The sequence below is a fragment of the Prionailurus viverrinus genome, chromosome X (genome assembly GCF_022837055.1).
Source record: "Prionailurus viverrinus isolate Anna chromosome X, UM_Priviv_1.0, whole genome shotgun sequence".
NCBI classification, from domain to species: domain Eukaryota; kingdom Metazoa; phylum Chordata; class Mammalia; order Carnivora; family Felidae; genus Prionailurus; species Prionailurus viverrinus.
Genome location: NC_062579.1, coordinates 30,603,987 through 30,616,484, shown reverse-complemented (window position 1 = coordinate 30,616,484; position 12,498 = coordinate 30,603,987). Strand labels below are relative to the sequence as shown.

General features: G+C 39.4%; 1 protein-coding gene across 2 annotated transcripts in view; it reads right to left on the bottom strand.

The window, feature by feature from the left end:
* Positions 1–9,140: 9,140 nt before the first annotated feature.
* The window catches only part of OTC (ornithine transcarbamylase), an 80,722-nt gene continuing 77,364 nt past the window's right edge, over positions 9,141–12,498 (bottom strand). For both annotated transcript variants that reach the window (XM_047843438.1, XM_047843437.1), the window contains exon 10: positions 9,141–9,279. In XM_047843438.1, coding sequence (XP_047699394.1) covers positions 9,220–9,279 — 60 coding nt within the window. In that variant the 3' untranslated portion in view covers positions 9,141–9,219. The remainder of the gene's footprint in view (positions 9,280–12,498) is intronic.

Sequence of the window (12,498 nt, the reverse complement as noted above, 5' to 3'; positions counted from 1 at the left end):
ACCATAATCTGGGGGTTAGGACTTCAACATATGAAATTTGTGGGGACACATTAAGACCACAGTAGTGTTGATATTAACAAATGTGATTTTTTATTAGTTTTATTATTTTTAAAATATTTATTAATTTTGAGAGAGAGAGAGAGAGTACATGCAACCAGGGGAGGGGCAGAGAGAGAAGGAGAGAGAGAGTTCCAAGCAGGCTTCATGCTCAGCATGGAGCCGGACGCCAGGCGCAATCTCATGACGGTGAGATCATGACCTGAGCCAAAATCAAGAGTTGGACGTTTGACTGAGCCACCCAGGCACCCCAACAAATGTGATCTTTTAAATTTTATGTAATATAATATACCATCATTGGGAAGAGCTATATAATTCAGTAAACTGATATTTTCCAAATGACCAGTGTGGAATCACATATGGGTAAAAACCTATTTAAAGTGCAAGATAGGCATGCAGTGTAATGTAACAGTGTAGAAAAGTTCACTGATGTGGTTTTAGATTCCAAATTGCAATGAATCTTTAAGGAGCTATCACTTGAAGAGTTTCAGAGTAACATCAAAGAATACCCATGATTATTTGAAAATGCTATTAAGATAGCCCTCCCTTTTCAACTACTCATCTGCATGAGGCTGGATGTTCTTCCTGTACTTCAAACCAACATAGCACCACAGATGGAATGCAGAAGCAGATATGAGAATTCAGCTGTCTTTCATTAAGGCAGGCATCAGAGACATGTGCAGAAGTACAACACAGTGTCGGCCGTTCTATTTGTTAACTTGGTTTTGGAAAACATGTTTTTTTTTTAATAAAAATACATTGTTTATGGTAACCTGTAATGGGTTTACTATTGTTATTTTAAAATGAATTGCTAAATAATTGTTTCTAAAATTTCTGCTTCTGTTTCTGCTGTATATATGGGATACGTGTATCCCACATAAACAAAAGCTCTTTAATATCTTCATGATTTATGAGAGCATAAAGAGGGCTTACACCAAAATGTTCAAGAACTGCTGACTTAACAAGTTTGCAAACTTGTTTCTTTGAGGAATTTTAGCCTCAGAGATGGATAAACCCTGATGAGTTCTCCTAGTCCCTTTCTCCTTTTATCACCTAGCCCCCAAGTCCAACGATCGCCAAATGACTCTGGTTTATTTCACATAAATGTACATTCCCATTGTGCTTTCCTAAGCAAAGAGTTTAGTTACTTTGATTAGATGTTTGAACTTGTGGGCGTCAATGATTTGGTTTGGCAAAGAGCCAGGTCGCTCATCTGGGTAACATATTCACAAACTGGCTCCTAGAGATACATAGCTCAGTTGAAGCATCCTCTGCTGCGCTCTGCCAAGTTCACGAGGCAAGCTCACTCCTTGCAATTTGTTTTGGACACCAACTTTTCTACTCAATATATTTCTGATAGTGGAATATAATTTTGTTGTGAAGGGCCAAAGAAAAATACAAAGTATTAGAAAAAATAGATCAAAAAAAGGGGGCTAATATTTATTTAGCACTTGCTCTCAGCCAAATACTCTTACATATTTTACTTCATCTAATCCTCCCAATGACTATGAGGTGGGCATTATTATTCCCATTTTACAGATAAGGAGATCAGGGAGATAACTGTTATATAGCAGAGGAGGGATGAAACCCAGGCTGCGGTGGCTCCAAAGACAGTTTAACAGAGGATCAGGGTTGTGTCGAATGCTTTATGGTGGCGCTTTATCGATGTGGTGATGAAAACCCCTCAAATAAGTCTTTATGATAGCTTCAGACCAATGAGTCTCAAAGTGTGGTCCCTGGACCAGCAGCATCGGCATCTCTGGGAACTTGTTAAAAACAGATTCTCAGGCCCCAATCCAGACCTGCTGAATAAGCTTTGGGGGAAGTCCAGAAGCAAACGCAAAGGGCAACCAACTAAACTCAATCTATAAAGAGACTAAAATGTGACAGAAATAAACCAGAAATATCATGTCCATTAGCTCGGCTCCACCCTTCTCTGGGGAAGGCAAATTGGTCTCCTATTCCGTGCAGCTAATAAATTCCTTATTATGAATTTGAACATGCGGCAGAAAAAGAATATTTACTATGTATAGTGTTCTGTTTCCTTCTAAGGAAGGCTGATCCAGATAACCAGAAAAGTTTCTGCTTGCTAAGCATGACCTCTTCACTATTTTTCCAATGGCTTCTTAACTCTCTACTTGTCCCTCGATGCCTGAAGGATGAGCAGTATAGTACAGACCTCTGCGAAACCTTCTTTGGGGATTATCTTAGATCAGATTCCCTAGAAGCAGATCCTGAGATGGGGATTCTTGTGCAAGTAATTTATTGAGGAAGCACTATCAGGAGAAGGGACACAGGTTACACAGCAGGGGAAGCTGCCTAAGGATGTGTTCTTAAGCAGATACTAGCCTCAGCCTGATCCCATGGGGAGCTCTGGAGCATGAGTTTTACCAGAGTGGGCTGCTGGTGGGATGAGGGTTAGAGCCTAATCTCGCAAGCTAAGTGGTTGCTCGTAGCTGAGGATGACGCTTCAGAGAAAGGGGCAGCTGTGAGCCATTAGCAGCCACCCCTGACAGCAGCCGAGGGGTGGTAAAAGGGCCTGGATGGGGCACCAACAGCATTTACTACATCAATATTTTTGGGTCTCTGTTCACATCCCTGGGTATCTATATCCATGCCTGCCTCAAGTGTGAACTCTCCTCTCTATCCCTTGACCTCACAGAAGCATAATCCTGGACCAGCCAGCTTTCTATTCCCCACTCAGCCTAAAAGGTAAATCAAGTCAAGTGGCTACATTTGTGGGATCCCTGACAATTTTCAGAGGGAGTTGAATACATGCATTATCCCTCCTTATAGAATATATTTCTATCCTAGGAACATTTTTGTTGTTATTTCCTATTTTCTTCCTCTGCAAAATGAAAGAATAATCTGGCTTATTTCTCAACCTCCTTCCAATTGAAAAATTCATTTGCCTGGGGATACCTGGGTGGCTTGGTCGGTTAAGTGTCTGACTCCTGGTTTTGGCTCAGGTCATGATCTCACTGTTCGTGAATTCATTTTTTGTTATTATTATTTTTTTACCATTCATTTTGGAGAGACAGAGTGTGAGTGCGGGAGGGGCAGAGAGAGAGGGAGACACAGAATCGGAAGCAGGCTCCAGGCTCTAAGCTGTCAGCATAGAGCCCAATGCGGGGCTCGAACTCATGAACCATGAGATCATGGCCTGAGCCAAGGTCGGACGCTTAACTGACTGGGCCACCCAGGTGCCCCTCATGGTTTGTGAGTTCAAGCCCTACAACGGGCTCTGTGCTGCCAGTGTAGACTTTGCTTGGGATTTTCTCTCTCCCTCTCTCTCTGTCCTGCCCTGCTCATGTTCTCTCTCTGTCTCTCTCAAAATAAAAATAAATACATACATGCATACATGCATAAATATCCATTTGCCTGATGGTTTTGCTCCCGAAGGCAGTTGTTGTGCTTGCATTGTTTAGGAATGAGTTTTACAAAAACATTAATTAAAAATTAAGACTGGTGTCATTGATATAATTCAGGCACTTTTAAAACCGTAAAAAGATTTCATCCTTATTAGGAATTCCCTTCCATTTGCTCCAACCAAGATTTTTTTTATGATTAATTGACTGACAATAACTGACTGGATAATTATTAGGGATGAATTTTTTTCAAAAGATTAAAGAACTGCAGAGTTGATTTCAAACTCCTGCTTCAGTGATCTCTGTCATGTATTTGCCACACAAAGGTAAACAGACACTTTCACTTCCATTGTGAAGTCATAATGAAACTGGGGCAGAAACCCAGGCAAGATACCAAAACCATCACCAAAACGTCCCTAGGTGTCCTATTTCAATCAAGTCCAAGGTGATATTGAAAAAAAAAATGTAATGTAAATAGTTGATGGTAGGGCCACCCCTACCAGATACTGGCCCTTTGTGTGATTTAAAATAAAACACCTGTTCAGGCTTATGAAATGTGGAGAAGTGTCCCCTCTGGGTGAACAACTTATTAAAAAGTCACTCCTTCCTCCTGGCTCTCCAGCCTGTAAAGAAGCACAAGACTCGGTAACTGAAGTGCAAATCACATTTCAGCACTACTCACACCTTTCACCTGAGACCTTTGCACAGAGCGTAACTTTCACGTCAGTATATGGTGTTCCTAGTTGTAGGAGTCTGACGATTGTGACTGAAGCGGTTTTCTGTTCTTTGATGTGACCTTTTATATTTGTCAAAAGACATCAAAATTCCTGAGTGGTGCCTCAACCATCTCTGTAATCTAGGCATTGATGAGAGCTTCCAAAACAGAAAGGCCCAAAGAAAGAATATATTCTGGACACCTTTTCTATATGTATTATTCATTCATTTTTATCACCCGAGGAGATTTGCCTGGAAACTTTGGCACTGGTGCTCTTGCCATTTTAACTGAGGTTCTAAGGTCACTTGCTTGTGCCATCTGCCTGGTGGTTTTACAATAGTCAAATCATTCATGCACTATCCATTAGAAATATCTGATACTGAATTACTTGTCTAAAGTAATTCACCCAGGGGTGCCTGAGTGGCTCAGTTGGTTAAACGTCCGACTTTGGCTCAGGTCATGACCTCACAGCTCGTGGGATCAAGCCCTGCATTGGGCTCTGTGCTGGCAGCTCAGAGCCTGGAGCCTGCTTCTGATTCTGTGTCTCCCTCTCTCTCTGCCGCACTCCCACTCATGCTCTGAAAAATAAATAAATAAACATTAGAAATAAAAGTTCCTAGAAACTTCTCATTGGGAAAAAAAAAAAACCTGTTGATTCTTCCTGACACTGAAATTACTGCTGTATAATTACTTCTTGTTTTACTTCCAATGTTACAGTGAAGAAAGACTGGAAGAAAGGAACTCTTTGGCTAGTTATATTAGGTAGATAGGATCTATTATGTACACCAGAGACCCAAGGATCGTTGCTGGAGTTTTAGTTATTCTTTGTTGAGGTGGTAGTTACATAGGAAAGGTGAACAAGGAGGAAAGTGTAAAAAGAGAAAGGAGGTAAAAAAAATGGCTTTGGAATCCTTTCTTAATAAAAACGCTTGAGAAAGTCGGGATAGAAGGAACATACTTAAACATCATAAAAGCCATTTATGAAAAGCCCACAGCTAATATCATCCTCAACGGGGAAAAACTGAGAGCTTTCCCTCTGAGATCAGGAACACAACAGGGATGTCCACTCTCACTGCTGTTGTTTAACACAGTGTTGGAAGTCCTAGCATCAGCAATCAAACAGCAAAAATGAAATCAAAGGCATCAAAATTGGCAAAGATGAAGTCAAACTTTCACTTTTTGCAGATGACATGATACTCTACATGGGAAACCCGACAGACTCCACCAAAAGTCTGCTAGAACTGATACATGAATTCAGCGAAGTTGCAGGGTACACAATTAATGTACAGAAATCGGTTGCATTTTTATACACCAATAATGAAGCAACAGAAAGAGAAATAAAGAAACTGATCCCATTCACAATTGCACCAAGAATCATAAAATACCTAGGAATAAACCTAACCAAAGATGTGAAAGATCTGTGTGCTAAAAACTATAGAAAGCTTATGAAGGAAATTGAAGAAGATACAAAGAAATGGAAAAACATTCCATGCTCATGGATTGGAAGAATAAATATTGTTGAAATGTCAATACTACCCAAAGCAATCTACACATTCAATGCAATCCCAATCAAAATTGCACCAGCATTCTTCTCAAAGCTAGAACAAGCAATCCTAAAATTTGTATGGAACCACAAAAGACCCTGAATAGCCAAAGTAATATTAAAGAAGAAAACCAAAGCAGGAGGCATCACAATCCCAGAGTTTAACCTCTACTACAAAGTTGTAATCATCAAGACAGTGTGGTATTGGCACAAAAACAGACACATAGACCAATGGAATAGAATAGAGACTCCAGAATTGGACCCACAAATGGCCAATTAATCTTTGACAAAGTATGGCCAATTAATCTTTGACAAAGCAGGAAAGAATATCCAATGGAAAAAAAGGCAGTCTAACAAATGGTGCTGGGAGAACAGGACAACAACATGCAGAAGAATGAAACTAGACCACTTCTTACACCATTCACAAAAATAAACTCAAAATGGATGAAGGACCTGAATGTGAGACAGGAAACCATCAAAACCCTAGAGGAGAAAGCAGGAAAAAACCTCTCCAACCTCAGCCACGGCAATTTCTTACTCGACATATCTCCAAAAGCAAGGGAATTAAAAGCAAAAATTAACTATTGGGACCTCATGAAGATAAAAAGCTTCTGCGCTGCAAAGGAAACAACCAACAAAACTAAAAGGCAACCGACGGATTGGGAAAAGATATTTGCAAATGACATATCGGACAAAGGGCTAGTATCTAAAATCTATAAAGAACTTATCACACTCAACACCCAAAAAACAAATAATCCAGTGAAGAAATGGGCAGAAAACATGAATAGACACTTCTCTAAAGAAGACATCCCAATGGCCAACAGGCACATGAAAAGATGCTCAACGTCGCTCCTCATCAGGGAAATACAAATCAAAACCACACTCAGGTATCACCTCACGCCAGTCAGAGTGGCCAAAATGAACAAATCAGGAGACAATAGATGCTGGAGAGGATTGGAGAAACGGGAACCCTCTTGCACTGTTGGTGGGAATGCAAACTGGTACAGCCGCTCTGGAAAACAGTGTGGAGCTTCCTCAAAAAATTAAAAATAGATCTACCCTATGACCCAGCAATAGCACTGCTAGGAATTTACCCAGGGTATACAGGAGTGCTGATGCATAGGGGCACTTGTATCCCAATGTTTATAGCAGCACTCTCAACAATAGCCAAATTATGGAAAGAGCCTAAATGTCCATCAACTGACAAATGGATAAAGAAGATGTGGTTTATATATACAATGGAATACTACCTGGCAATGAGAAAGAATGAAATCTGGCCATTTGTAGCAACATGGATGGAACTGGAGGGTATTATGCTAAGTGAAATAAGTCAGGCAGAGAAAGATACCTTATGTTTTCACTCATATGTGGATCCTGAGAAACTTAACAGAAGACCATGGTGGGGGAGAGAAGGGGAAAAAAAGTTACAGAGAGGGAGGGAGGAAAACTATAAGGGTCTCTTAAATACTGAGAACAAACTGAGGGTTGGTGGGGGGTAGGGGAGAGGGGAAAGCGGGTGATGGGCATTGAGGAGGGCACCTGTTGGGATGAGCACTGGGTGTCATATGGAAATCAATTTGACAATAAATTATATTTAATATGAAAAAAATAAAAATAAAATAAAAATAAACACATCAATGACAGTCATAATAAATGACCAATACAGGGAGAAAAATAAAGAGAAGTTCCTTGAAATACCAGAATTTACTTTCCTTAGAAGGCAGTGGGAAATAAAATATGACAAATTTGCTGTGAGGAAAAAAAAAGTGGCTTTGGAAAAATTAAGGCTAAATCAACCTTCCCTGTTTTCATTATTCTTAATATTATAAATTATGTCTTCTTAAGATTAAAAGGTAAGAAAGCAAATAAATTCCTACAAGTTTGGGTTGAGAAAGATGTTAAATTGTGTGTACACACACAAAAAAGAATGCTTTGGGGCTCTTTGAGGTAAAGTGACTACATTTTGACAAGAAAATGATTAGAAGTTCTGATTGAGGGAAGAAGATTATACCTTCCATGTAGTTCAGAGAGTAGCTAGTAAAGAGAAGAGAAGTCGTTACCATGGGCTACCATTTAGAGAGTGGAAGGATACTCAGGATTATGGCCTTTGTATGTAGGCAGTTTGAGGGAGAGCCTCCACAGTCCACATGGCAGCTTCTGGTTAAATCATTCCTATACTCTGCTGAAAGAAGATAGTCCATTAAACTCCACTCTTTCTTTCTTAAGTGTTCCCAAGAAATTACCATAGACGAGAAAGTCAACCTTGACGTTTATTAGAAAATTTGATTTTTCCCTTGTAACATTACCAGGCTTTTTTTCCCTGAAAATGTTTTATTGCATCTTCATTGCAAATCTAATTTGTAATTCATCTCTTACTCATTTAAGTCTTAGCTCTCTGCTGAAGAGTATCTGTCAACCAGCCTGGAAACATTCTTCTAATAGTGGAGGTGGAATGTAAAGATAGTTACTTTTTTTTTTTGTCTTCTGCAAAATACATTATTTTCTTACAGTTCCATTTACATTGTTTAGCATTTTAAGTAAAAATTTTCCATTTGTATCATAATAATTGGACAATACATATTTGGGTCACCCACAAAAGCAGGTAGCTTTAATTACATTATAATAATCCAGTGATGCAAATTTTTATTATCTAGAACAGAAATTGGGGAGAAAAGAATGGACTAAGATGTGGCAAGCAGTGGGTTTATAGACCTATCCAGTGTATGGTGTGAGTAGATGCATGATAAGCAGAAACATGAAAAAAATTAAATCGCTCCTGCTGGGGAATTTGAACCTACGAAAATATCACTCTCTAATGGATCTTATGTTCCTAGCTAGGTTTCCATGGTTTTACCACTTGTTCACAAAGGCTTCTTCAGACTTTTGACATTAAGTATTTGTTACAGAGAAGAAATGTGTTCTCCTGAGAAATCCTCCTTCCTACAAATGCCTGGAAAAAACTCCAGAGTTTGGGCACTGTTACCACTGTTTTCTGAGAATTTCATCATTTGCCTCCATAAGTGAATGTCTGTCTACTTCATTTGCCTGAAAATTGTACTACATCAGCAAGATTGATCATTTGGCTTCCTTGTTGGTCCTGAGGGATATAAACACAGCCCACAGATCTACCAGCGGCTGACTGCCTGGTAAATGTTTACTTATAAATTAGCGTGGGTGATAATTTATTAAGGTAATAAGCATAGATTACATTTAATGGCTTAGACATTATGCATTATGAACATAATATTTTATATTTAGTTGAAGCAAATGTATATGACTATTAATATGATACTCAATGTAACTCAGAAATTGTGAATTAGAGAGTTTAAACCAAGTCAATCCATGTATTATAGTGCACTGGCCCTTAAATGAAGGCCTTCAGGAAGGTTTCACAATGGCAGAGCAATATCATATCATTCACCTATACTGTGAATCAGGATTTGTTTATTTCTTAGATTCTCTTCTCCTTCCTCCATATAAACTGACTCATTTGGTCACTGAAGGACGTTGCTTCTCTTTTGACAAACGTCACTGCATCAAAACTTTGGCTTCTGGAGCTGAGGTGAATAATCTGTCAGCAGGGACACCATGACAGCCTGGGATGACACAACAAAGGAAGAGAAAGAAAGAAATGGGCAAACATTAGCCAAGAATCTGTTTAGGGACCTGGGGAAGAGGAACTGGATTGCAGCTTTGAAGACCTGTGGTTAAAGTGTGTTTTCCCAAGAAAATGATAAAGGGACAGTTCAGAACTAATATTTATTTTTATTTGGAAGGTCAGGAGGGATCAGGCTGACCCAAGTATATGCACAAACACCATGCTTACTTGGGCCTCATTCCAGGACTACTGGGTAAGAGAGTTGGAATGAGATACCATGGTGGTAGCCATGATTGGATTTTCCAGTTATAAGTGAAACCTAGATATTGGCTGGTTTTAGAGCAATATAATTCCTCTCATCCTAGTGTTTACACTGTGGTTTGGTCACTTGTAACCTAGAGAAGTTTAGAATCAATCAGATGTAGAGTAATCAAAGTAAATCGTTTCAGCTAACAAATAATGTCTCCCTGAATCTGGGTCCTCATAAAAGAATATTGATAACCAAGGGTAGAGCTTCCCATTAAGCTGTCACCCACAAATGGTAATTTTCACTTTTACTCTCCCCAACTTCCATAATGACTGTAGTAATAGTATCAGAAACAACCATGACAAATGCTTATCGAGTGCTTACCATGTACCAGACTAAGTGCCTTATCACGTGTTAGTCAGTTAAGAAATATTTTCCAGGCACTGTGCTAGGTGCTGCTAGGTGAGTTAGAGAGAAATGTCGATGCATTATCTCATTTAATACCACAATCTTCTAAGGTAGCTTCTGTTGTTATAATTTATGGGTGGGGAAATCCATCCTGGAAACAGCAGGTAGTACACAACTGGGTTCGGATCCAGGTTTCTCTGACTCCACCCTTAGGAGGTAGTTTTACTGCCTTACAGGTACTTACTATCTCCTGTTGACCATAGTGTCCACGTGTCCCTAGCCTATACCAGAAGTGCAAACCTTATATTTTAAAGGTGTTCATTGAGCAGTTACCATGTGTCGGGCCCTGTACTGAGTACTTTATTGGCATCATACCATTTAATATCCTTCCCTACTGCATGAGGTGGTAAGACATATAAAATACAGATGAGGAAGGTGTAGGTTTTTCCTGAGTGATGCAATTGTGTCTGTTTTCATCTCCATTTCCATACGGATAAACTGGACTTAGAGAAGTTGTGGTACCTGTCCAAGATCACACAGAGAGCCAGAATTTTAATTTGATTTTCAAAGTCTGTTCTGGAAGCAATACCCTGTACTGCCTTTAGTCTACAAAAATGTATTGAACACATATTTAGGCTGTCAGGCACCATTCTAGGTATAATGAAGAATATAGATAAGAAAAAAGCTCTTATGAAGGACTTTCATTAGGGGGACGGGCAACAAACAAATAAGAAAATATCAAGTCATGGTAAATGTCATTAGAAAATAAAATAAAAAACGGGATAAAAGAGGCTGGAGAACCTCTTAAGAGTGGGTGGCCAGGAAAGGCCTTGTAAAATGAATGACATCGGGATCTGAATGACAAGAAGAAACTAGGAAGGCCAAACCCTGGGATAAAAACATCTTCCAGGTAAAATATTTTACACTTTTCTATGGCTTTCTAGGATCACATCTCAGGTTTTGTTTTATTGTTAATGGTCATTGCACATGTCAAATTTCTTTTCAAATGTCAAATTTTAGAAAGTCAACTTGGAGTAGAGGTGACAGATTTGGTTAAATAAATAAATAAATAAATAAATACTATTAAATAGGCATTTCAGAAAATAACATTTTTAAAAACTATAAGTATGTGCCAAATATTACACGGGATATACCCATACTAAAAAGTTATTGGTTGCTTACCTAAAATTCCAATTTAACTGGGTGTCCTGTATTTGATCTGGCACCCCGAACGTGGAAATAAAGGACTAAAATACTGTGAACTACATTTGCAAGGGTGTTGTGCATCTAAGGACCGTCCTGATGGCAGTGCTTTGAAGCATCAACTCTGTTGCCTGGTCCCTTTAGGTTACTTTAGCTCCACAGTAAAAGCTGTAGGCAGAGGAAGAAAGCTACCTGACGTTTTATGGGTCCTACAGCCTTACTAATTATTGCAAAATACAAAAGCTTTGTGGGAAGGAGGGGGTGTATTTAAAAACAAAACAAAACAAAACAAAACAAAGGGATTCAAAGGCCTGTGCACTATGGAGAGAACAATGTGATTACTGGAGTGTTCTGAACAGCATGGCTGGAAATCACCCAGCATGGGGACCTTGAAAAGCTCCTCTAAGTAAGTAGTGAAAGAGTATGCATTTGCTTTAAAAATGCTGTGTGCTTTTAGGACAAGCCCCCCCCCCCCATTTAGTTATATACCTGCCATCAGTCATTGTGGACATGTTAGAACTTGAGGCTAGATTGTACTTTTCCTTTCTTCTTCCATCCTGATTTTAAATGAAATTGTGTGTGGAAATCATTATCTAGACAGGAGTCCTGTCCAGCAGAATGTTCTGCAATGATGGAAATGTTCTATATCTGTGCTGTCAAATACAGATATTGTAGCCGCCAGCCCTGTGTGGCTATTGAGCACAAATGTGATTAGTATGTCTGAGGAATTGACTCTTACATTGTATTATATTTTATTTTTATTTTTTATATTTACATTTTTATTATTATTTATTTTTTTAGGTTTATTTATTTTGAGAGAGACAGAAAGAGCACAAGTGGGGGAGGGGCAGAGAGTGTAAGAGAGAGGGAATCCCAAGCAGGCTCTGCACAGTCAGCATGAAGAGCCCGACTCGGGGTTCGAACTCACTGAACCATGAGCTCATAACCTGAGCGGAAATCAAGAGTCAGGCGCTTAACCGACTTAGCCACCCAGGCAACCCTATTATTTATTTTTTAGAGAGAGAGAGGGGGGGAGAGGGGCAGAGGAGGAGGAAGAGAGAGAGAGAGAGAGAGAGAGAGAATATCTTAAGCAGGCTCCATGCTAAGCATGGAGCCCAAAATGGGGTTCATTCCTACAACCCTGGGATCATGACCTGAGCTAAAATTAAGAGTCTGGTGCTCAACTGACTGAGCCACCCAGGTACCCACATTGTATTATATTGTAATTAGTTTAAATTTAAATTGAGATAGCCATCTGTGCCTAGCGGTTACTGCTTAGGATAGGGACGTTCTAGAGGAAAACAAGTATTGTGCCTTTAGAACATCCCAGAGAAATCTATCTCAGCAGTGTTGAGCCCA